Below are 27,502 nucleotides of genomic sequence, written 5' to 3' on the forward strand. Positions count from 1 at the left end.
TGCAGATCCACCACTCCCACCTCTCTCTGATGTCCACCAACTTCATACCGGGAGATTTCCTTTCTTATGTTGGTCACTCTCCCAGTGGCTTTGTTTTCTTGGCCACCGTTGCAGTAGGATACAGATAAATTCTCCACGTTTCTTCTCGCTGAAACTGTTTTCCTTGACAAATGTTTAGTGCTGTTGTCGTTGATACATGTATGGTAAAAATATTGACAACTATTTCAGACAAATTACCAGCCCGGAAATACGTTAAGGAGAGAGAGAGAGAGAGAGAGAGAGAGAGAGAGAGAGAGAGAGAGAGAGAGCAGTACCTTTGGTGAGTTTGGTCCCTGTGTTGAAAAAAACAGAAACTTAAACTGTGAGGCAACAATACGCTTTGGTCATAAAGAGTGTCTGACTCTTTTTAAGAATTCAAAATTGATATTTCCTACCGTGTGATTGATAAATAAATTTAGTGTGACAGCACGTATGCATCTTACACTAGTATCTCCTGCCATCGAGTTATTACCCCGTACCAGTTCTTTATAACACTACTCTTGGCTTAGGATATAGGGGAGTTCCCTTTCTTGACAATATCACCGCCCGTTAAACCTTACATATTCGTCCCCTTACCAGGCCTCTCAAGTGTCTCAAACCACCGTCCAGTGCCTTTCAAGATCTGCCATATCCTTTTATTGCTCTGACATATGACCATCATCGCCATCTTTCACAACCCTCACAAACACCTCCTCCCTATTCCTCTTCAGATGGACACTCCTTTTCGTTTTTCTCTTTCCAGTCGACCATCTTCTCTGCCACTTCTTCCTCCATTTCTACTTTCTTGAAAAAAAAAGTCAAGTTACCATTACGTGTATTCCTGGTGGCGTCTTGCGGTTAACTGTGGCCTTGTATATTCGTCCTGCAGGGGCGTGTGGCTCCGAGGTGGCTGCCGTTCTTTATATCTTCCCCGTTATCAAGCTCTCTTACAGCTTCATAAATTCACTTTGAATATCATCTTGGAGTTGTTGGATCTTTTGAGAAGTCATGAAGGAGAGACGATATTCCACTGTGAGTCATCGGGTGTTCCTCCTCCTCCTTTGCTTTACATCATCGCATATAGAGTGCTGTTCTATTGTTGCTCAGCCTGAGTTTGGGAAAAGCTTTTCACTGTTTCTGTACTAAGGTTTATTGTTGGATATAGATTTAATGTACCGTATTGTAGGGGATGGGGGAGTAATGTTCAGTATGATATGAGAGGGTACTGTATGATATGGTAGGGTACTGTATGATATGGTAGGGTACTGTATGATATGGTAGGGTACTGTATGATATGGTAGGGTACTGTATGATATGGTAGGGTAATGTATGATATGGTAGGGTACTGTATGATGTGATAGGGTAATGTATGATATGGTAGGGTACTGTATGATATGGTAGGGTACTGTATGATATGACAGGGTAATGTATGATATGGTAGGGTAATGTATGATATGGTAGGGTACTGTATGATATGATAGGGTAATGTATGATATGGTAGGGTAATGTATGATATGAGAGGGTAATGTGTGATATAGGGTAATGTATGATATGGTAGGGTAATGTATGATATGGTAGGGTACTGTATGATATGGTAGGGTAATGTATGATATGGTAGGGTACTGTATGATATGATAGGGTAATGTATGATATGGTAGGGTACTGTATGATATGATAGGGTAATGTATGATATGGTAGGGTAATGTATGATATGGTATGGTAATGTATGATATGACATGGTAATGTATGATATGAGAGGGTAATGTATGCTATGGTAGGGTACTGTATGATATGTTAGGGTAATGTATGATAAGGTAGGGTACTGTATGATATGAGAGGGTAATGTATGATATGGTAGGGTACTGTATGATATGACAGGGTTATGTATGATATGGTAGGGTACTGTATGATATGAGAGGGTAATGTGTGATATGAGAGGGTAATGTATGATATGGTAGGGTAATGTATGATATGACAGGGTAATGTATGATATGGTAGGGTACTGTATGATATGAGAGGGTAATGTATGATATGAGTGGGTAATGTATGATATGGTAGGGTACTGTATGATATGAGAGGGTAATGTATGATATGGTAGGGTACTGTATGATATGACAGGGTAATGTATGATATAGTAGGTACTGTATGATGGTAGGGTAATGTATGATATGAGAGGGTAATGTATGATATGAGAGGGTAATGTATGATATGAGAGGGTAATGTATGATATGAGAGGGTAATGTATGATATGGTAGGGTACTGTATGATATGACAGGGTAATGTATGATATAGTAGGGTACTGTATGATATGGTAGGGTAATGTATGATATGGAAGGTACTGTATGATATGAGAGGGTAATGTATGATATGACAGGGTAATGTATGATATGGTAGGGTACTGTATGATATGACAGGGTAATGTATGATACCGTAGGGTAATGTATGATATGATAGGGTAATGTATGATATGGTAGGGTACTGTATGATATGGTAGGGTACTGTATGATATGGTAGGGTAATGTATGATATGGTAGGGTACTGTATGATATGGTAGGGTAATGTATGATATGGTAGGGTACTGTATGATATGGTAGGGTAATGTATGATGTGGTAGGGTACTGTATGATATGACAGGGTAATGTATATGATAGGGTAATGTATAATTACCATGTATAATGTTTTGAATACCAAATAGTCTTTAAGTTGAGTTGTACATGAATATGTTTTTAAGAAAATTCAAACATTTAAATTGAAATTTCTTTCTCTAATATTACACAAACTGTAGCAAAGGAAAATTATTATTTGTGATGAAGTCACTGACACCTTGTAACCTGTAATTCCTTTTACTTTTCACTTTAACTAGCATGTGAAACTTTGAAATAACAACGACATCACAGCGTTTTCATATACGTCTTAACTTTTCTCATTCATTTCCAGTGAGATGACTGTACAATGACGTAAAAAAAATCACGTTGCCTCCTGTGCTGCTCCACGAACCCCTACATATATACTCGTGAACCCGAAGCAGTACACATTGATGTATTATTCTGTCCATAAATGCTTCGGGTTCACGAGTCTGAATCTCGGGGTTCGTGGAGTAGCAAGAGCAGCTGGCCACATCTCGCAAAACTCACCAGCCACTGTACCAGGTATAAGTGCAGGCAACTGTACATGTCTGTTATATGTGATTATAATAAGTGAGTGAGGCCTCTGTTACTAAAAGCAAAATTTGTTGTAACTTGTATCTGGTCAATGGGTCAATAATATTACAAAATTTCTCGTGTTATTTTCAGTAAGTCTCAATAATACTCCACCAGCTCCTTCCTCCATCCTCCCTGACGACCACATTAAATTCTTGGTATTTCTCCACAACTTCCCCCAACTACACAAACTTTTCTCCTTGCTCTCTCGTGTTGACTCACAAAAGGAAGTAAGCAGGCCACACCGTTTCAGCTATAAATAAACTTGTAAACAATAGCGAGGAGAGGAGTATCTTTAAGCTTCCACACACTGCTACAACAATTATAGGTGAGGGGCGAGGGGAGGTTAAGTTTTAGAGACGATCTGGTAATAGTGATCCATTGTTCCAGGATATGAAACACGAGCTTAATATTATCGCAGGTCGTTCACTTAGTTGTATATTATAGCAAAGAAGAGTTATTAACTTATAATTGGCATTTGTCATTTGTATTCTTGATAGTAAAATGTAGTCTTTGAAATTGTCGTAAAATATATATAAAAAATACAGCAATAATCAGTTTAAATAATTTTGTCTCCACACTCGGTATTCTAGTTCAAAAAATACTTACTTAATCCATTTATCAGCTTTATATACTAACGTGTATCCAAAGCATACAACAGACCTTGACTTTATAAGTACGACTAAACCTCCTCCGTTAAATAGATATTGTTCAATAGTGAGACGAGATATGGATCCATACAGTAGTGAGGATTATGTAGTTCAGATAAAAAAAAATATTAAAAAAGACATTAATGGAAACGATAGAGGATTTTGTTAGACTATTTATAGGTCGATATAAAAAAAAAAGGTGAACAGTCACCCACATAAGTTTAGTCGCCTCTCTTCCTGAATCCGACTCGTGAATCCGAAGGGTTTATGGACAGAATTATTCATCTGTGTCTACTGCTTCGAGTCCATGTATTAGTTTCCCGTGTATTAGTTTCCCATGTATTTGTTTCTCATGTATTAGTTTCCCGTGTATTAGTTTCCCATGTATTAGTTTCTCATGTATTAGTTTCCCTTGTATTTGTTTCCCATGTATTAGTTTCCCATGTATTAGTTTCTCATGTATTAGTTTCCTATGTATTAGTTTCCCGTGTATTAGTTTCCCATGTATTAGTTTCCCATGTATTAGTTTCCCTTGTATTAGTTTCTCATGTTTTAGTTTCCCATGTATTAGTTTCCCGTGTATTAGTTTCCAGTGTATTAGTTTCCCATGTATTAGTTTCCCGTGTATTAGTTTCTCATGTTTTAGTTTCCCATGTATTAGTTTCCCATGTATTAGTTTCTCATGTTTTAGTTTCCCATGTATTAGTTTCCCATGTATTAGTTTCCCATGTATTAGTTTCTCATGTTTTAGTTTCCCATGTATTAGTTTCCCGTGTATTAGTTTCCAGTGTATTAGTTTCCCATGTATTAGTTTCCCATGTATTAGTTTCTCATGTTTTAGTTTCCCATGTATTAGTTTCCCGTGTATTAGTTTCCCGTGTATTAGTTTCCCATGTATTAGTTTCTCATGTTTTAGTTTCCCGTGTATTAGTTTCCCATGTATTAGTTTCTCATGTTTTAGTTTCCCATGTATTAGTTTCCCGTGTATTAGTTTCTCATGTATTAGTTTCCCATGTATTAGTTTCCCGTGTGTTAGTTTCCCATGTATTAGTTTCTCATGTTTTAGTTTCCCATGTATTAGTTTCTCATGTTTTAGTTTCCCATGTATTAGTTTCCCGTGTATTAGTTTCTCATGTATTCGTTTCCCATGTATTAGTTTCCCGTGTATTAGTTTCCCATGTATTAGTTTCCCATGTATTAGTTTCCCGTGTGTGGTTTCACATGTTGTTTTCTCATGTATTAGTTTCACATGTATTTGTTTTCCCATGTATTAGTTTCTCATGTATTAGTTTCACATGTATTAGTTTCTCATGTATTAGTTTCCCATGTATTAGTTTCCCATGTATTAGTTTCCCATGTATTTGTTTCCCGTGTATTAGTTTCCCATGTATTAGTTTCCCGTGCATTAGTTTCCCGTGTATTAGTTTCCCATGTATTAGTTTCCCATGTATTAGTTTCCAGTGTATTAGTTTCCCGTGTATTAGTTTCCCGTGTATTAGTTTCTCATGTATTAGTTTCCCATGTATTAGTTTCCCATGTATTAGTTTCCCATGTATTAGTTTCACATGTATTAGTTTCCCATGTATTAGTTTCCCATGTATTAGTTTCCCATGTATTAGTTTCCAGTGTATTAGTTTCCCATGTATTAGTTTCCCGTGTATTAGTTTCCCGTGTATTAGTTTCTCATGTATTAGTTTCCCATGTATTGGTTTCCCATGTATTAGTTTCCCATGTATTAGTTTTCCGTGTATTAGTTTCCCATGTATTAGTTTCCCATGTATTAGTTTCCCATGTATTAGTTTCTCATGTTTTAGTTTCCCATGTATTAGTTTCCCGTGTATTAGTTTCCAGTGTATTAGTTTCCCATGTATTAGTTTCCCATGTATTAGTTTCTCATGTTTTAGTTTCCCATGTATTAGTTTCCCGTGTATTAGTTTCCCGTGTATTAGTTTCCCATGTATTAGTTTCTCATGTTTTAGTTTCCCGTGTATTAGTTTCCCATGTATTAGTTTCTCATGTTTTAGTTTCCCATGTATTAGTTTCCCGTGTATTAGTTTCTCATGTATTAGTTTCCCATGTATTAGTTTCCCGTGTGTTAGTTTCCCATGTATTAGTTTCTCATGTTTTAGTTTCCCATGTATTAGTTTCTCATGTTTTAGTTTCCCATGTATTAGTTTCCCGTGTATTAGTTTCTCATGTATTCGTTTCCCATGTATTAGTTTCCCGTGTATTAGTTTCCCATGTATTAGTTTCCCATGTATTAGTTTCCCGTGTATTAGTTTCTCATGTTTTAGTTTCCCATGTATTAGTTTCCCGTGTATTGGTTTCCCATGTATTAGTTTCCCATGTATTAGTTTCCCATGTATTAGTTTCCCATGTATTAGTTTCTCATGTTTTAGTTTCCCATGTATTAGTTTCCCATGTATTAGTTTCTCATGTTTTAGTTTCCCATGTATTAGTTTCCCGTGTATTAGTTTCCAGTGTATTAGTTTCTCATGTATTAGTTTCCCATGTATTAGTTTCCCATGTATTAGTTTCCCATGTATTAGTTTCCCGTGTATTTGTTTCCAGTGTATTAGTTTCCAGTGTATTAGTTTCTCATGTATTAGTTTCCCATGTATTAGTTTCCCATGTATTAGTTTCTCATGTTTTAGTTTCCCATGTATTAGTTTCCCATGTATTAGTTTCTCATGTTTTAGTTTCCCATGTATTAGTTTCCCGTGTATTAGTTTCCCATGTATTAGTTTCCCCCAGTGTATTAGTTTCCCATGTATTAGTTTCCCATGTATTAGTTTCCCATGTATTTGTTTCCCATGTATTAGTTTCCCATGTATTAGTTTCCCGTGTATTAGTTTCCCATGTATTAGTTTCCCCTGTATTAGTTTCCCATGTATTAGTTTCCCCTGTATTAGTTTCTCATGTATTAGTTTCCCATGTATTAGTTTCCCCTGTATTAGTTTCCCGTGTATTAGTTTCCCCTGTATTCGTTTCTCATGTATTAGTTTCCCATGTATTAGTTTCCCCTGTATTAGTTTCTCATGTATTAGTTTCCCATGTATTAGTTTCCCCTGTATTAGTTTCCCCTGTATTAGTTTCCCCTGTATTAGTTTCCCGTGTATTAGTTTCCCATGTATTTAACCAAAATCTGCAACACAAATGCTCATCATGAATGGTCGAGAGGTCGGTGCACCCTGTGGCAGCCACACAAGTTAGCTGTTCATTATCTTCAAAGGAGCAGACTCGTTACCGAACTCCATTAAACTCCAAGTCAACTAATTTTGCTAAAACATGAACACGGGAGTTTCTCATTTCAGTTTCATATCACAAACTGGAGCACAGTTTTAGTACTTATTTATAATTGCGATGTTAGTTCATCTCACGGTAGCTATTATTTTTGTTTGTGTCATCCTCAAATACTATACACTGTAGTGTACAGTAGACTGCATTCATCATCAATGATATACACGCCTCGATTAACACATACTAGCACATGAGCGTTATTCACACTATTGACTGGACAATATATTTTATGTATTTGTGTGAATTTGGCAAATATCATTTAAGTAATATGTCCATGAATTATATTAATACGCTGGGATAGGTTAGCTGGCCGAGTTGGGAGTAAAGCCGCGTGTGGTGGTTCAGAGACAGACAAACCTCCAGTAGGGAAGGAAAGCTGGTGAAGAGGCTGTTGCTTCCTAACTCGCATCAGTTGCCACATGTGAACGGGCTACGGATTGATATGTTTATATAAAAGTATTGAACAAAATCACTTAATAAAAGGAGGCAAAATATGTATACTATCCTTGAAACTCGAATGACAGAAATATCTTTAAAATTACACATCATTCAAGTACAGTGTATAAAACAGCTCAAATTTCCTATCTATAGCACCACAAAGTTCAGTTGCCAAATTCAGAGTTCATCAAAACTTTAAACAAATTTGATAACTTTATCATGAATCTAAACAAGTCATGTGTATAAACCTTTCCCTAAACTGTATACGGCACATGTAGATAAAAGAAAAATCTAGAGTCCACTTATTACTACACAATTCAATGAGCATGAAATATTAATGAGCTAAACCTGTATACAGTGGAGTTAGTCTAATACCCTGCACATGAAATACAAATACGAACTTAAAGGACTGTTTTAACTTCCTGGTACTGAGTTAAGGACTACCAGTAATATTTTCCTAACTGTATTTATGAAGTAATTGATTGTATGGTCAATATTAATGTTTCTTCCCTCATCTAGTCTCTCCTCCTCCTCCGGTACACAGAGTCATTACAGACGCTTCAACAGCTGCTCACTGCATAATCTTCTTCCTCAACCTCAGTGTAATTAACTTGAGCGAGATAATGCAGTCTTATCAGAATTAATTATCTCTACAGGTAATGTAATTTAGGGCATTTCACCTGTCAGGGAATGACTTAGCGTAAGGCTGTAATGCAGTACTTATAGCTGATTATTACAATAATTGTTGTTACCTTATCGTGTATCGTAATTACAAGTGTTCTCGTAATTGTTGAAAGCCTTTTACTGTGCACTCATGTAAATGGAATTATTTGTATATTCAACGTTGTACTTATCATTTTAAAGCTGAAATAATCATTAGCAATATTTTCCATGAGAATCAGTTGATAAAGAATATAACTAACTCTTCGTCTCTCAGGTGGTTTATTGAACAGTTACACTTGTATAACTTCCACGCTGTCGGTCTCCTGTCCTTAACATTGAAGTCTCGCGTTTAAAGCATTACCAGGCCACTCAGCTGTGAATGGGGACTTGACTTTACATTTGGGAATTGAAAATTGTTGAGTGTAATGCTAGCCATGCACCCTATACGTCTTCAAGGACCATAAACAGTAGTATTTTATGCATGAAACATCCTTGTGTACTGAAAGAAAGCTTAGTTTTAGTGTGCTGTATTCTCACTACATCTAATGATCCACTCAGGTCTATGGATTCAACCTTTATCAAGCACCGGTGGAAATAAACAATTGTATTCATAAACTACTGACACAATGGGTCATGATTGAGATTTATTATTGTTTTTTTTTTATCTCATGACCTCATTATCGTCCGCCAGCTTACTAACATTACCTCGAGATCATGTTAGCTCTCGGCACCAGCACGATATATCACCACAGTATGATTCTATTACCTGTAATATATTGCTTCCACCTCGGGTACTGAGATACACTCCGTTCTTGTATTCTCAGGAGTGAGTTACCATCATGTAGAGATGGGAATTGTATGACTTAACTAACCATACTGTTCCTACACTATCACAATCATCATTCATTTACTGAAGAAAAAAAACGCTGTTGTTTCCTTGACCTCAACCTTTGACCTAATTCCTTATGCCTGGACTGATAACCTGGATAATAATAAAGTCAGCTAAGGCTTCTGGGACAATATCAGACCAATGAAAAACAAGGAAAAAAATGAAGGTTTGGCTTGTCCGTATAAAGTTTTCTGAACAGGACTGACCTAATGACATATTATCTCAGTCAGGTCACAATATACTGTTTCTACACCTTTAATTCTGTTTTTTTTTTGTGTGTGGTTTTTTTTTTTGGTCTTGATTGAATCCTTTACTCACGGAATCACATGCATGGTCGTATTGTTTCTTGTTCTCTATATTTTTGCAATGAAATATATATTACTGAATGATAATGTAGTTAATAAGAGTATAATTTGAGAATGCAGTGGCAATCTCTGTTGGGCCTGGCACCTTGACGATGATGTTTAAACAAAATACACACACACACACACACACACACACACACACACACACACACACAGGCTCATTCCAATTCCCCTGGAGCGAGGCAACAAAGGGTATAAAGCACATATGGTTAGGAACACAAAAAAATCAATGGCTTCATCTTTTAACATTATAGGAAAAATGATCCTGGTTAAAGAGGACCAATAACTCCGGTTTATATAGGTGGGACTCAGGTAGGTCAAGGTACAGTTAATAATTATCATACGTCGACCCTCCCTCTCCCTCTCCCCCACACATTTGCCCACATAGACAAACTTAATCCTACACACACACAAAATCCACATACATACAGAAACAAACATATGCACACCTTCACACACAGATACATACACGCAGGCCGACAAATACACTCCAAAACACACATCACGTACAGAAGGGAGTGCAGGCTGGACAGGGAGAGTGGCAGCGGTGCCCATTGAACCCTCACACACTAAACCAATTTCCAACAACACCAAGAACAAACACTCGCGAGTCACTGCAGATTATTTGCTCTCGTACACAGGAGAAATCTGTTAAGGTATACCACCACCACCACCACCACCACCACCGTGTTATTGCTGCTTACAGGATTCTCTCTGGACTCCACCACCCACGTCAATAACGCTCACCGGGTCTCTGTGGACTTCCCCCACGTCATTATCGCACATAGGAGTTACTGTGGACTTCACCACCATTGTCGCGGTTTGCCTGGTTATTTGTGCTATTGTGACCTAAACGTGAAGTGCTTGTACCTTGAGAGCTCGATCATGAGGATTTAATCTGGTGATCACATTAGCTGGGTAAATTCTCTCTCTCTCTCTCTCTCTCTCTCTCTCTCTCTCTCTCTCTCTCTCTCTCTCATGTGATAACTCTTTCACCCCATGAAAAAAAATTATATATATATTTTTTAATATTAGATTCTAGTCATTAGTTGTTAATACTATAGTTGTCAGTCAGTAATCCTTAGCCATTATAGATGCCTGCAAGTAAGGTGTTATCATTAGGTGCCAATCAGTAGATGTTCGTTATGAGGTGCAAGTTACCCAATAGGTGTTTGCCAGAAGGTGTCAGGTATCATCATCAGGTGTTAAGTCATTATGTGTTGACCACCAGGGTTCAACTAACAGCCCTCGTGTGTCTGTTACTAAATCAATTCATGTATCGTGTTGATTACTGTGCACCATATGTTGTTTCAGCACCTAGAACTTAATTCACACTCTCATAGCTGTAGCTTAACGGTTCATGTATTATCTGCTCTGTATCCACCATCATTGTGCCTGTCATTACGGACCAACTTCTGTACCTTGTTTCGCCACTGTGCCTGAACCACCTTGTGCACACACCAATCAGGTAGTCACCAACATTGCGTCCGTTTGATGATCTTCAATTACAAACGTTTAACTTCTCTGTTTCCAACGTAAAACTTGGAAACTTTTAGTAACTTTATGAAATCACGAGTGTTTGTAAATGTGTGTGACTAGAAGGATGTTCTCTGCATGAATAATCAATAAGGTAGACGTGCCAGTGGTATTCACTGTAAGAGATTCTTCACCAGGAACCCCGACCTTTCTGCTCTTGGCTCACGACCTCGTGGAAGCAGGTTTTCTTTTGTTCTTTTTGTATCAATAACTATTTCCTCTCGGCACTCCGCCCCCCCCACCCCTCTCATGTGAAGGGCACTTCAAGTCATCTCGGTAGACTGGTCGATACAAAGTTCACCGGTATTGTCTTGAGGACCCACTTGGTCCACACCTGACCACTCGCTGCTCCAGTACTATGTGTGATAGTGATCATGATAATGAACACGGTCTGAACTAAAAGACGTAATAAACCATAAAGGAGTTATATTCAGAATAGTATTATGAATATTCGACTGACGCTAGACAAATAACCAGCCCATCCAGGTATGGAATGTAAAGTACTGGATATGAACAAGTTACTAATAATGTACTATACAGATACAAAGTAATCAAGAGGTTGTAAATAGTTTTCTGCGCCCGTATAAAATCTCCTTCACCAAGTATAAAAGTTACTGTACTAAGTACAGTGCCTGGCACTGTGTGCAAGGTGTATTATATACTGTGTGTTTTTATCATACCATGTGAATATTAGTATTATTTTAATGTATTTTGTTATTGTCCAGTTGTTCAAAATGCAGCACTAATTTTCAAAATAAGGTTTTAATTTCTAAATGTGCTTAAATTAGTCTTTTTGTTGTTTGATTTGTGTAATAAGCTGTAATAGTTTGTCATGTCTATGGGACCCAATTTCACTTCTAGACGACTATAAACACGTAAATGTGCGAAAAACTGTATCACCGCTTCCAAGATCTGTTGGAAAAAACCAAGTAACGAGTTATGGCCGAGAGGGACGCTTCTGGTCATTATTAATGCAGGAGTAATTCTACGGACATGGTCTAGTACGTCACCTACACCCGGCAGACTCGGTCTCCCACAAAACAAAGCCAACCTTATTATTCATCAGCTTTTGCCAAACCAATCTCGAGTCTCTCAAATCTATCGAATATCTTTTCACAGAGGCAAAAGACACTATTGGTGTTGTTTGTCTTAAAATATTTGCTGTCTATTTGTTTCGTTGTTAACCACACACGCAATGATACACATAGACAATTTTATTCCCCATAACAAGAGAAAAACTAATGTACTGTCTTATGTGAGTAAATTGTGTAACCAAATTTTAATCTCAAGAAAAAAACTGATGACTCGACTCATTAGTGAGTCAGTAACTAGTCCGGTTCTTCCTTTACTTGGCAGCCCGTGGATAAAGTAAATTTAACCTTTAACAAATTTCAAAATGGAACTGAGGAATTTGAAGATACATCAACTGGCCTCAGTCTTTTAGAATCCCTTGATGGTGAGCACTGTCGGCTGGCTGGTAGTGGCCTTTAAATGTCACAGTGACATTTAACAGGCAGCCGGAAATATCAACGACGACGCTAGCGTAGTAAATATTTAATTGAAAGCCAATATAGATATATGGAGAGAGGGAGAGAGATAGAGAGAGAGAGAGAGAGGAGAGAGGGAGAGAGAGAGAGAGAGAGAGAGAGAGAGAGAGTGAGAGTGAGAGTATATTTATACTTGTGACTCGAAGCTAACTAACATTTCCTTCTAACTAAAAGAAATCACTCACTATATAGGGATAATTGCCGATTACGTTTTAAAATGCAAATGAAGGCAAATATATGACTGACTGCCAACAAGAACAAAATAAGGTATAGTGATATTTGAGAAAATGGAAGGAAACTGTAAAAAATAGCAAGAAGTTGTGAGGTTGGAGAAGGTATGGATTCAGACTATCATGGAGCACTTCAGTTTAGGCGAAAGAACCGACACCGAGTTGCTGAAGAGGGAAGGGGAGTGGAGTTATGTTCCTGTTGCTCTGAAGAAAGTTGTGACGCGGGGAAGTGGAGAGAATTTTTCATCAGCAGCGATTTATCCAGCCTGATGTGGGTGAAGGAAACAAGACCTTCCAATAACACAAGAAAGGAAGGTAGTTTGTATTTTTTGCTTAAGGATGGAGGGAAGAGGACTAATGGAACAAAACTTGATGAGGTCTTGAAAATATGTCATAACAATTATATACTTGATCTAAATATTAATATAATTTCCAAATGACAAGATATTGCCAACCATCACACCCATGATCCTTTCACTTATTAATCTCTATTTCATTTGCCATTTTCATTCTTAATATAATACATTATGTAGGTTTCATCTCTTCGGTTTAGTTGATTTGAATTCCTTAACTTTATATCTTCAGCTGGAAATTTGTAACCAATAATAACTTTGTGACCAAACTCAGCATATAGCAGAAATATAGGAACAGTGCCTCGACTGCCTGAGCCAACTCTCCCCGTGGTCCAATGCACCTGTGTCTTCACACTACCTGCCTTAATTAACCCAGGCCTCAGAACTCGCAATCCAGGTCACCCTCACCGCTCAGATGTGCTCCACTGTCTTCATGGTCACTACTCAGAGTCATAACAATTCTAGACTAGGGTGGAACTTAAGGTAGATAATCCCACAGTTTGCATATTGAGAACCAAACTTAACAGAATGTGCGAGTTAGGTACCCTGGCCGGCAGCAGTGACCTGACAGATTAACAGGGACGAAGATAGACGCCCACTGAAGTGTGAAGGGGAGTGTGTCTGCCTCCTCCACTACTGCTGTCTCCATCACTGTCACACTCACTACTGCTGTCTCCATCACTGTCACACTCACTACTGCTGTCGCCATCACTGTCACACTCACTACTGCTGTCTCCATCACTGTCACACTCGCTACTGCTGTCTCCATCACTGTCACACTCACTACTGCTGTCTCCATCACTGTCACACTCACTACTGCTGTCTCCATCACTGTCACACTCACTATTGCTGTCTCCATCACTGTCACACTCACTACTGCTGTCTCCATCACTGTCACACTCACTACTGCTGTCGCCATCACTGTCACACTCACTATTGCTGTCTCCATCACTGTCACATTGCTGTCTCCATCACTGTCACATTGCTGTCTCCATCACTGTCACACTCACTACTGCTGTCTCCATCACTGTCACACTCCACTTGCTGTCTCCATCACTGTCACTATCGCCATCACTGTCACACTGCTGTCTCCTCCATCACACTGTCACTACTGCTGTCTCCGTCACTGTCACACTCATTACTGCTGTCTCCATCACTGTCACCTACTGCTACTGTCTCCATCACTGTCACACTCACTATTGCTGTCTCCATCACTGTCACACTCACTATTGCTGTCTCCATCACTGTCACACTCACTACTGCTGTCTCCATCACTGTCAAATTCACTATTGCTGTCTCCATCACTGTCACACTCACTACTGCTGTCTCCATCACTGTCACACTCACCATTGCTGTCTCCGTCACTGTCACACTCATTACTGCTGTCTCCATCACTGTCACACTCACTACTGTTGCCTCCATCACTGTCACACTCACTACTGTTGCCTCCATCACTGTCACATTCACTACTGCTGCCTCCATCACTGTCACACTCATTACTGCTGTCTCCACCACTGTCACACTCACTACTGTTGCCTCCATCACTGTCACATTCACTACTGCTGTCTCCATCAGTATTTAGCTTTATACAACACAATCATTCTTTAGCTTGACCTAATTCGAGGTAAACCTGTAGCTTTTGTCATATCCAGGAATCTGTAGCATTGCTCCACCAGCCAGAGGCATCACGAAGCTGCATCAGTAATCTGTGAACAGCTACTCCATTAAACTGTGTCGACGAATGCTTCTTTGTTGTTAAAAGTAGAAGAAAAAAATATTTACTTTTATCAACAACTTTTTCCCATAAGTGTATCAACCATAATGTTACCTTAGTGTTCTCAAACTACTTTATACTTTATTGAACATTTTTTCGAGGTCAGATAATTTATTCTGATGGATGGTTGAACAGAACTTGATCTACATCCAAATACTGTACAAGGTTCACAGTTAAATGGTTCAGTTGTCGAGTTCAAGTGACTGACTCAGTAAACTAATTCATTTGATTAATTCTATTGCTATATCAAACGGTGACAATCGTTTATGAGTGAGGATGGTTGGTTCAGGTGACTCTTAATTCAATATCGCAGATGAATAATTCGTTTAATTGTTGTAATTATTTATTCTCGATGTGTGACTCTACCAATTTATAAATAGGGATAATTATTTATGTCCGATTATAACCGACCAATGAGGTTACCGGAGTAGGGCTCTGTTAAAGCTGAGTGACACTGCTGAGAACACACACACACACATACACACACTTACACACACACACACACACACACACACACACACACACACACACACACACACACACACACATACACAAACACACTTACACACACACACACACACACTTACACTTACACTTTTAAGCGTACTGAGAACCTAATTTACAATATATTTCAGAAGGTATTAATACAAGCTCAATAAAAAGGTCCTGTTTAGATGACCTACATATTTACACGAACATGGAAAACTAATAATAAAAAAAATATCAAGAGGAATTATTTCAGTACTCGTAACATTTTATTAATTACTTTTATAATTAACGTTATAAATGAAGGTAATAAGTCTAAAATAATTGGTTATGTTTTGAATAATTATTTTTTCACTCTTCGGTCGCCAAATTTGTTTTAATTAATAGTTATGAGATAAATAAAAATAGACCCTAGGAAAATTACTTAAGAAAGGTGTGATCGTTATAGATTTCTAGTGAGTGATGACATAACACAGTGATGACCTAACACAGTGATGACCTAACACAGTGATGACCTAACACGGTGATGACCTAACACAGTAATGACCTAACACAGTGATCACCAAACACAGTAATAACCAAACACAGTAATAACCTAACACGATGATGACCTAACACAGTAATAACCAAACACAGTAATAACCTAACACAGTAATAACCTAACACAGTGATGACCTAACACAGTGATGACCTAACACGGTGATGACCTAACACAGTAATAACCAAACACAGTAATAACCTAACACGATGATGACCTAACACAGTGATGACCTAACACAGTGATGACCTAACACGATGATGACCTAACACAGTAATAACCAAACACAGTAATAACCTAACACAGTAATAACCAAACACAGTAATAACCTAACACAGTGATGACCTAACACAGTAATAACCTAACACAGTGATGACCTAACACAGTAATAACCTAACACAGTGATGACCTAACACAGTAATAACCTAACACGATGATGACCTAACACAGTAATAACCAAACACAGTGATGACCTAACACAGTAATAACCTAACACGATGATGACCTAACACAGTAATAACCAAACACAGTAATAACCTAACACAGTAATAACCTAACACAGTAATAACCTAACACAGTAATAACCTAACACAGTAATAACCTAACACAGTAATAACCTAACACAGTAATGACCTAACACAGTGATCACCAAACACAGTAATAACCAAACACAGTAATAACCTAACACAGTAATAACCTAACACAGTAATAACCTAACACAGTGATGACCTAACACGGTGATGACCTAACACAGTAATAACCTAACACAGTAATGACCTAACACGATGATGACCTAACACAGTAATAACCTAACACAGTGATGACCTAACACAGTAATAACCTAACACAGTAATAACCTAACACAGTGATGACCTAACACGATGATGACCTAACACAGTAATAACCTAACACAGTGATGACCTAACACAGTGATCACCTAACACAGTAATAACCTAACACAGTGATCACCAAACACAGTAATAACCAAACACAGTAATAACCTAACACAGTAATAACCTAACACAGTAATAACCTAACACAGTGATGACCTAACACGGTGATGACCTAACACAGTAATAACCTAACACAGTAATGACCTAACACAGTGATCACCAAACACAGTAATAACCAAACACAGTAATAACCTAACACAGTAATAACCTATCACAGTGATGACCTAACACAGTGATGACCTAACACGGTGATGACCTAACACAACCAATTTCCGAACACAATAATGGAGTAACACAATAGTGGCTTAACTCAGCGAGAACTCGATAAAGTCATGCGGTGGAAACCTTATTCAATGATGATCAAAATACTGAGGTGACGAAACACATAACTGTTCTAACACACTGATGACACAAAACAATACTGACCTTATCATGGTGACCTGTGATGACCTAACAGTGGTGACCTGAAAATGTGATGACCTAAGAGTGATGACATAAGACTGTGATTACCTAAGAGTGATGACCTAAGACAGTGATTACCTAACGGTGGTGACCTGAGACTGTGATATATGATGACCTAACAGTGGTGACCTGAGAGTGTAATGACCAAGCAGTTACGTCCTAGGAAGGGTTCACACACTATGGGTAATTATATGATTGTGAAGGATATTGCAGGTTGAAGGTCTTAAAAATATACGTTTTCTGCAGCTCAAATATTATAATTAGTTTAATAGAACAGCTCTTGGCAGCGGTCTGTTTGTGTCTTTAGCCTCCAGCCGTCTTGGCGGAATAAAATAGGAAAGGCTGCTTTGAGGACAAGCTATGCCGGGAGTCAAGGGCGACGTGTGTGTGTGTGTGTATGTGTGTGTGTGTGTGTGTGTGTGTGTGTGTGTGTGTGTGTGTGTGTGTGTGTGTGTGTGTGTGTGTGTGTGTGTGTGTGTGTGTGTGTGTGTGTGTGTGATGACAAAACAACTTTCAATTTTTCAGGTGTAAAGAAAAATAGGAAAATATATTTATATTGCACCAATGACCTGAAAAAAATATATATTATTCTCTAATAGTGTGTGTCTCTTTTTTTCTCAGCAGCACCGGAAACCATAGAGACGATGGCACAGTGGACAGCTCGTCTTCCCTGCAGAGTCAAGAACGTAGACACCCCCCTGCTGGTGTTGTGGTACAGACGTAGGGAGAACCACCCTTTTTACAGGTAGGCACATGGAGACGGAATGTGATAAGGGCGGTGTTTAATATAAGAAAAAGTAAGAACAAATATCAACTAATTTTTGCCAAATCACTCAGTCACTATTGTGTCCAAATCTTAGCTTTCTAGCTCAAAGTGTGCCTGAGGTATCGACCAGACAAACAAACAAACATTCACTGGTGTACAAAGAGGACACCCCCTTTATCACAGATTACTAGGAAGATCCAGAATATAGCTATATAGCCTTTCTAATATCGAACTCTGAGAAAAAGTTGAGATTTTAATTCCGAACAAAACATTGACATCTTGATTGAGAGGAGCTCGAGTGTTGAAGGAGGAGTAATCACCTGGAGGGTGACTACCTCCTTGGATCTTTACGAGGAATTGATGTATGATGAAAATGAGTCCAGGTAGATAATTTTGGCCAAAGTAGTAATCAAAATCGTGCTCCGTGCTACACTACTACATCATCTACCTGGCCACATTTCCATCATACATCAATTCCTCGTAAAGATCCAAGGAGGTAGTCACCCTCCAGGTGATTACTCCTCCTCCAACACTTGAGCTCCTCCTCCTTCTTCTGATCCCTTCCATATTTCATGATAAAAAGGTCTATGGTGTTAATGTTCTACAGATCTCTAGGAATACTCTAACTTTAAAAAACAAATTAACAAAGAAGTTTGAAATATTTTTATTAGAAGACAGTGAGGTAAACTGAGTGGCCTTCTTGCTCTGACACCACATTGGGATTAAGCATTGATAGTATTGGTATTCCTGAACCATTCTAGTCTAATACATGTTAGTTTCTCGAACACCTACAGTAAAGCAGGAAGGACTTACAGACATCGGTTTATTCCTGGGAAAACTCTTATGAGCAGATTAAATACAAGATGAACGTTTGTTAATTTCCTCCTGTCGGGGAAAATATCAAAAGCCTAAATGAGGGAAGTAACAATAGGCATCTCCCAGAGCTAACTACACACTCTGCTGACCTCTAACACTGTGTGAAATTAACCCGGTTAGAAGCATGGCTCGTCTCCCCAATCTAAGCAACCCGACCTGCCGAGACTTCCCACAGCTCTATGCCATTTCACAGTCGTGGTTGCATGATGCGCCGTGATTATTGGTGACATGCAACAGCCGGTCAAAGCCCTTTCTCAGAATACCAGGTCAGGATGTTAGGGAACGAGGTAGGTATTCATGCCAGTTTTTGGATGTGTGGGTCATCCAGTGTAACGATGACTCCTCCAGTATATTGGTTATGTTAGTCTATTGCATAAGTTGTGAAATATATCATGATAGTTTTCTGACGCTTTGAACTTCCTAATTAGATTCCATTTCGGTGTTATTAGTCAGCTTTTACTAACCTGGGACTCTTTTCACAGTCAAAAAATTCTACACAGAAAAATATCCGTTGTATCCCTGAAGATAAGGTAACTGTTGGATAAAGGGAATTAAAGTGGTTTGTAATTTCAGATGCGACGTGCCAGAGATCACTACATTGGATCGTTCTTTTGTTTTGTTGTTGTGTCCAAGGGTTTCTTTCAGAGCCTTTTGGAGTTATATTTATTTTACTTAATCATATTATTTGTGTATTTTTCTTTCGTTCGGTTTACATCTCTTTGTCTGAATGATTCCAGTATCTCGTTTGTCATCCAGGGTTGAGTCCTAGCTTTTATTCTTATCTCCTTTAATCGGAGTACGTCATCAAGAACGCCAATAAAAGTAGTTATGAACTTGTCCGAGGTTTCGTTAACCTCCATGTAATTTGTCACATGCGACCGATCAATATTTTGTAGTTTTTTGGGGAAATTTTATTTGTTGTAATTCTCTCATGATCGAATTTTGATTACTTTGTGTTGCAGTAGATGATAAAGTGGCCAGCATTTTACATTAAGAGAAGTAGTCAGCACTTTTCCAATGAGTGGTATAGGCAGTTTCCAAGAAGACAGACTACCATCACTTTACAATGGGAGTGGCAGTAAGAATTTATGGTAAACGTGACAGCCAACAGTTTACATGGTCAAGTAGTTTGGCGAAAGTTACGTTTATTCAAGATATTATAAAGTTTATCCTGAGAATGAAGAATGGTCTGTTTTCTGTAGAGCCTCCAGAGTTACGTTTCTTAAGCTAAGTCGCACGAATCCCTGGAACAGCAACTATTTTAATTTAACAGACCAATTTGCATGAAATATGAAAAGAATATATCGATCTTACAAGTTCTAAAATATAATTATTATTATTATTATTATTATTATTATTATTATTATTATTATTATTATTATTATTATTATTATTATTATTATTATTATTATTATTATTATTATTATTATTATTATTATTGTAGTTGTTGTTGGACTGCAAGAAAACGAACCGACTACGAACATATATACAGATTTTAGCTAACTTTTTTAATTAGAAACTTTGTATTAGAAAAAAAAACACGAGCAGAAAATTGTCAAAGTGTGTTTAACTATATAAAAAATGGATAAGAAAGAATTTATCTAATCGAATATTACTGTTTTACTTTTTTTTTGCCTTGAATATAGTCTATCGTTACCAAGGGACCAATAAATCCAGAATCCATCGACCGTGTTCCTTGCTGCTTCGTAAAGTGGTCAATGTATCCGCTGCACTGTGTCTTCTCTCTTATACAGTTGAAAAAATAATGGCTATTTATCTTTAGCAATCACTCCATGTCAGGGATAGAAGGATACTGAGACAATTACTGTATATACGAGGGTCATGGAAAGGCGATAATATCTTTTGTTCAGCGAACGCGCATGCGTGCGTAGTGTCAACAAAGGCTGTATGAGACTGCTCCTTAAAATTCGTATTTCTGACGAATTCAGCGCGTCTACCAATCCCAGCCTGTGCAAACAACTATAGTAAGACCCAGTTATCAGCACAGTGGCATATATTTTTTTGTTACTTTTGGACTTTGTCATATTTTTGGGATAAAACATCTGGTCCTACCACCCGATCCCTCTGAGCAAAGTTTTTCAAGTTTGCGCATGCGCAATGTGATAGTGTGACGTAGCAGTGACGTCATTACCACTCCACCTGACTGCAGTGTTGCCAACGTGCCCTATGCCCGCCGTTAAACGCTCCCGTTCGTTGGAAATGGCGGCAGTAGGTGACAGTGATGCTGACGACTTTCTTCTTGAAGACACGTCAAAGAAGAAGCAGAAACCTCAGAAGTCAGGGTCTCCAGCAGGGGCCACGGCTCCCCCTTGCACCCCTTCTGGGGCTGTAGAGGGTGGACTCCTGTCATCGGGGTCCCCAAGTGAGCCTACATGTGGCTCAATGACCGACCCTCCGCCGACGATGGACATAGGGGATTCCCTTTGTCTCCCTGCCCCGTCGCGCCTTCGTCGTCTCGCCTTCCCTCGGGACTTGCCTCTGAGCACACGGACGACCTGGTTCTTCCGTCACTGCTCTCCACTTCAGGACTCAACACTTCGCCTCCGCCGAGGTCCCACAGCCGTGATAGTCACCACACAAATGGACGAGACGGTACGCCTGCTCACTCAGGTGGGCTTTCCTGCTCCCCAGGGGGAGGTGATGCTGAAGTTCACCATCATCACCCCAGAAACTCGTCGTACCAAGGTAATGGTTCGCCACGTACCCTGGGAGATCCCTATCGACGATCTTCGCCCTCTTCTCCCACAACTACTGGACATGGAACGCCGCATCAACCCGGTCTCCAAACGTCCATCCAACGAACTCATCGGCTGGTGGGTGGGCCCCCTCCCCCCGAAGGTGAATGTAGGACCAATTCACAACTGTCCTCTCGACCGATTTATCGGAACCCCGAAAATCTGTGGTCGTTGCCAATCGTGGAAACACCGCACCTGGGAGTGCACGAGGATGGTCGCCTGCGGTTTCTGTGCAGGTCCTCACGAAACAGTGGAATGCAAATCGAAAATTCAGAACAAAATCCCAGTTATTCCACGGTGCGTCAATTGCCATGGCAGTCACCACGCCTGGAATGCCAATTGCCCACAGCGTCCTGGCACTCGCCCGGGGAAAACTTACCTTGTACCACCGCCCTCGTCTCTGACGAAGCCCCTGTCAACCAAACCTCAATCCTATCCACCACCGCCTCTTCCATCCACCAAGGATTTCCCATTGATCTCCTCTCCTCTACCACCCCCCCTATCACCCCTACCACCCATCCTTTCTCCCCTCCCTCCCTCTCCCTACCGTTCTTGGAACAAGGTCGTTGCCGGCCCTGCCACACAGTCACCACCACCTCCTGCCCACCCGGACCCCCGCTGTCTCTCACCAGCACCACCACCTCTTACTCAACTGAACCCTCACCACCGTCGCTACCACCACCACATGCCCAGTCGGGCCCTCGGCAATCCTCGCCGCCACCTCCAGCTCCTGCACAGGTACACCAAGTTGGTTCTATGGAAACAATCACTCTCCGTCTGGATCGCCACTCCAAGCAAATCAACCTTCTCTCAGCCCAACTCGACTTGTTTGTGAAAACAATTGCGACATTGCAGAAGCAACAACAACTCATTCTGGACACCCTGACCCAACAGGGGCGCACTTTGCAAGCCCTGATGACCCGCCTCCTTCCATCTCCCGAGATGGAGGATCCATCCCTCGCTCTCCCACTCCTCCCTCTCCATTTCTCTCAACAGAATTTGGTACCTCCTCTGGAGCCCTGTCTAGCCCCTCCGACTCATCTCACACCGGAGGCCGTTCCCTCCTCTTCTTACAATGGAACATCCAGGGACTTAGACCTCGCCGGACAGACCTCGCCCAGTTTGTGCTCTCCCATCAAGTAGATGTTGCTCTACTTCAGGAAACCATTACAGACGATGTTACTCCACTCCGCCTCTCTGGCTATACTGTTTACACCCTGCCTCGGTACCGTGGGCAGGCTCGTGGCCTCCTCACCCTTGTGCGTAACACTATTCCATCTGTTCGTCTCCCTTCACCTGACTCACATGGACCCCCGTCTGAATTACTTTCTGTCTCCCTTACTCTTGGTGACCGGACCCTTCGTGTAGTCAATGTTCATTTCAAGAGTGATTCTCTGGACCCCCAGGTTCTTCACGACCTCCATGATGGGGTTCCCACTATTGTTCTTGGCGACTTTAATGCCCGCCATCCCACTCTTACTCCGGATCATCCCACTCCATGTACCCTTAACGGATCACATCTCTCACAGTTTCTTAATGGGGATGATGATGTTCGCTTTCTTTGTCCTGACGATCCTACTCGCCTCCCCCATAGTTTCCTTGATGTTGGCTTACTATTGAACGGTCATACTTCCTTTCATCCTACCGTCTGCACCGAGCCTGCTCTGTATAGTGACCATCTTGCCGTTACTACCCATCTCAGGCTCTCCTTCTCTGCCCCGACATCAACTCCTTATCGATCCCCTCGCCTTCGTCTCACACAAGATGCTGTTCCTTCCTTTACCCAATACCTTTCTACCTGGGCGGATTCCTATGTTGTCCCCCAGTCCCTTGACTCTTACAGCGCTGATTTTGTTGATGCCGTGTATGACTCTGTCAATCGCGCTACCCCTCCACGCCCTCCCCGTCACCCCAGAAGTGCCACCAACTACTGGTATCGTATCCCTGCCATGAGACATCTCCGGCAGGTAACCCGTGATCTCCACTCTGCCATACGGAGGTCTCGGTCTCCAGAGGACTGGGAAGACTTCAAAAATTGGTGCTCCTTTGCAACTCAGGAGCGCCGTCGGATACGTGAGGCGGACTGGCTATCCTTCACGGGGTCTCTATCGTTCCAGTCGTCACCCTCTTATGTATGGAATCGGATTAATGCTATACGGGGTACTCGACGGAGGCCTCCTCCCCACCCTGACCCCGCCTCCCTTGCCTGCTCTTTAATGGAGGACTGGGCACGAGCTTCCTCCCCTGAGGCACTTCCAGATCCAATGCAGGAGGCAGTGCAGGCCCGCATCGATGCGTCTGAGCCTGTTGTTCGTGCTGCTCTTACCTCCCCTGCCCCCACTGATCATCCCATCACACAGTTCGAGCTTGACAGTGCTCGTCGCTCTAGAAAAGACACCTCTCCTGGGGATGATCAGATAACCTACTCCGTCCTCAACGCCTGTACTAATATTCCTAACGGCCCCTTGCTTGCTCTCTACAATATGTCTTATGAACATGGGGTTCTCCCGTCCAACTGGAAAAATGCCACTATTATCCCCATCCCTAAGCCGGGAGATCCTGGGAAATATCGACCCATTAGTCTTACCTCCTGTGTTTGCAAGATGATGGAGAGGATACTCCATCGTCGCCTTCTTCACACCATAGGCGGCTTCCACAACTCCCTCAATGGTTTCATTCAACATCGCAGCACAGCACACTCCATTGCTTCCTTTTATTGCAATCAGACTGCCCGCATCTCCGTCTTCCTTGATATCAAGGGAGCCTTTGATATGGCTCAGCCTGCCCTCATTTTAGCTGAACTTGCGCGGTTAGGGGTTAAAGGGAGACTTCTACAATGGATCGCCTCTTACCTCACTGGACGTCAGGCCCGGGTTCGCGTTGAAGGCTCTATGTCTCCTGTTCAAGAAATGAACCTCGGCACCCCTCAAGGTGGAGTCCTGAGTCCCACCTTGTTTAACACTCTCATGCACTCCATTGCATCACTCCCGTGGCCGACAGAAGTTGTCCACTCAGGATATGCCGACGATGTCCTCCTCCAAGCCCCTGACTACCTCAGCATGCAGGAAGCCCTTGATCTGGTCTCCAGAGAGTGTGATTCACTTGGTTTCCTTCTTTCAACTGCGAAAACAAAAGCCATGTGGCACGGTCGTGTTGTACCTCCACCCCTTTTCTTATCAGGAACGCCCTTGGACTGGGTTAATGAGACAAAATACCTGGGTGTGTATGTAACTCGCACACGTTGTCAGATCCCTGAAGTCCGCTATCTTCGAGACATATGCTTTCGGCGTCTCGCTCCCCTCTCTACCATGTGCAGGGGTTCCCTTGGTGCCACCATCCCTGTACTTCTCACCATGTACAAGTCCTTTGTCCGTTCCTGTGTCGACTACGCCGCCCCTGCCCTCGTCAACATTAGTCGGACTGCTGTCAACCGTCTCGAAGTTATCCAGAGGAAAGCTGCTCGTATCATCCTTGGGACTCCTCAGTGGACACGCTCTACTTCTCTATATAACGAACTTGGTCTTTCCCCCTTACAGGATCGTGTCCAGGAGTTTTACCTAAAAACTGCCGTTTCCATTCTACGGGATCCTAGGGGCAACTATGTCCAAACCAACTTGACTACTGCTGTCCGAGACCGACCTCCATCTAGAAGACAGTGGCGAGGGTCACTCATCCGAGCCCTTCAGGAACACGACCTCCTGCCTGATATTGTTGTCACCCCTGCTGTTGGTTCGTCTCCTTCTCCCTGGCTGGATTTTCAACCTGAAGTGATTGCCCTCGGTGGACCGCTCCCGAAATCCCAGGTGAACCCTGTTATTCTCTGCAAATACCACCTCTCCAGGATCGCTCACTGGTCCCCAGGTAGGGTCGTCCTCTACATTGATGGTTCTGTTGACCCCGCTACAGGTAGGGCCGGGGCTGGTGTCTACATCTCCCGTCCACATGCCCCTGAGCCTATCAAACTGTCTCTCAGAGTTTCTGACGGGGCATCCTCCACTCAGGCTGAACTAATAGCCCTCCTTGCTGCCCTTCTCGCTGAGGAAGAAGCAGATGGTTTCTGCCCCTTGCTTGTCTGCTGCGATTCCAGGTCTGCTCTCGACGGGATCGCATTTGGATCAGGGGAAAATAAGGACCTCATCCTCCGAATACGAGGGTTAACATCCACACTTCAGGATGCAGGCCGTCCTGTGACATTCCTATGGATACCTAGTCATGTCGGTATCTTGGGGAATGAGGCAGCAGATGACCTTGCCAAGACTGGCTGCAACAAGGCCACACCTGACTACGTTGTTCCTCGAACACTCTTACAGATTAGGACCCAAATCCGCCTCAAACAGAGAGAAGCTCGGGAAGCAGCCATCCCCCTGGACTCCCCGCCCACCTGGTACGATGTCCTCCGTAAACTTCCTGACCTCTCTTACGTCTACGGGAAAGGGTCGCGGAAAAGGGACGTGATTGCTGCCCGTATCATCATTGGGTATGACTTTGCTTGGGAGATTGGTATCCCCACATCCCCTGAGCAACGCTCTTGTGCGTTATGCAGAAGACCCGACAGCCACACCCTTATTCACTACCTCCTAAGATGTCCCCACACACAACGCTTCCGTGACGCCTGCTGGACCACCACTCCACGACCCCCTGACGGAGACACGATGATCCTCCCAATACTGGCCAGATATTTTGTAAATAATATTGATTATGTGTTAAAGGAATATCCTTCCTTCCTTAGGCTTTAGTAAGCCCCTTTATAATATTTATACTGTATATACTTTTCACACTTGCCAGATGATTCTGGTGTCATTGTACAGGGGTACCTAGTGACAGCACTAGGATCCCGCTTCCTCTATCAAGGAATAAACAATTGAAATTGAATTGAATTGAATCTTTTGTTTTTATCCCTCGCAAATTTAAGACAGTAATACGTACAGGGGGTATTTATATATGATCAGGATTTAATGAGGTATTATGGACAACTTGGGAAATGGTAAATGACTCGGTGAGGAGAATGGATAACCAGGAAACAGTGGTGGCCCAGCAGTTAAGCCAAAGGGAGATCTGAGAGATTCATTTTGGAAGTTGTATTTATGTTTCTTAAAACATCCGTATAAGATAATTCATTAGTTATCATAGTAATGTGTATATGTACGGCATCAATTACGTATATATATATATATATATATATATATATATATATATATATATATATATATATATATATATATATATATATATATATATATATATATATATATATATATATATATATATATATATATAACCACAAGGAGAAGAAAACACGAAGATGTGAATTACAATGAAAGCGCTTGGGAACTTCGTGTTTTCTTTTTTGGTTATCAGCATATACCTAGATCACGCGCATACGGTGATTTACTTGCATATATATATATATATATATATATATATATATATATATATATATATATATATATATATATATATATATATATATATATATTATTATAGACGTTATAGAGCAGCTAGAGAATAAGCTTATGCAATTTACAGGCTGTTACAACTAAGCCTCCTCAGACGAACGAGCTTTCAGTAGGCCTAATATTGTTATTGTTATAATGTTATTAATGTGTCTCAACAACCAAGGTCCTTAAGCACGTAGCAAGGTTTAAACTTGAATGCATAATTGTATCCTGAAAACTAATTAGATTTTCCTTTTACTTTATCGA

The 27,502-nt window shown here is 40.8% G+C and overlaps 1 protein-coding gene across 1 annotated transcript in view; it reads left to right on the plus strand.

Annotated features, from left to right (window-relative positions):
- The window catches only part of LOC121874581, a gene marked incomplete in the record, with an annotated part of 90,261 nt that overhangs the window by 4,330 nt on the left and 58,429 nt on the right, over positions 1–27,502 (plus strand). The window contains 1 exon segment of the mRNA XM_042378783.1: positions 18,024–18,147. Within this exon segment, the coding sequence (XP_042234717.1) occupies positions 18,024–18,147 (124 nt within the window).

This window comes from Homarus americanus, unplaced genomic scaffold, assembly GCF_018991925.1.
Source record: "Homarus americanus isolate GMGI-L3 unplaced genomic scaffold, GMGI_Hamer_2.0 scaffold34360, whole genome shotgun sequence".
NCBI classification, from domain to species: Eukaryota; Metazoa; Arthropoda; class Malacostraca; order Decapoda; family Nephropidae; genus Homarus; species Homarus americanus.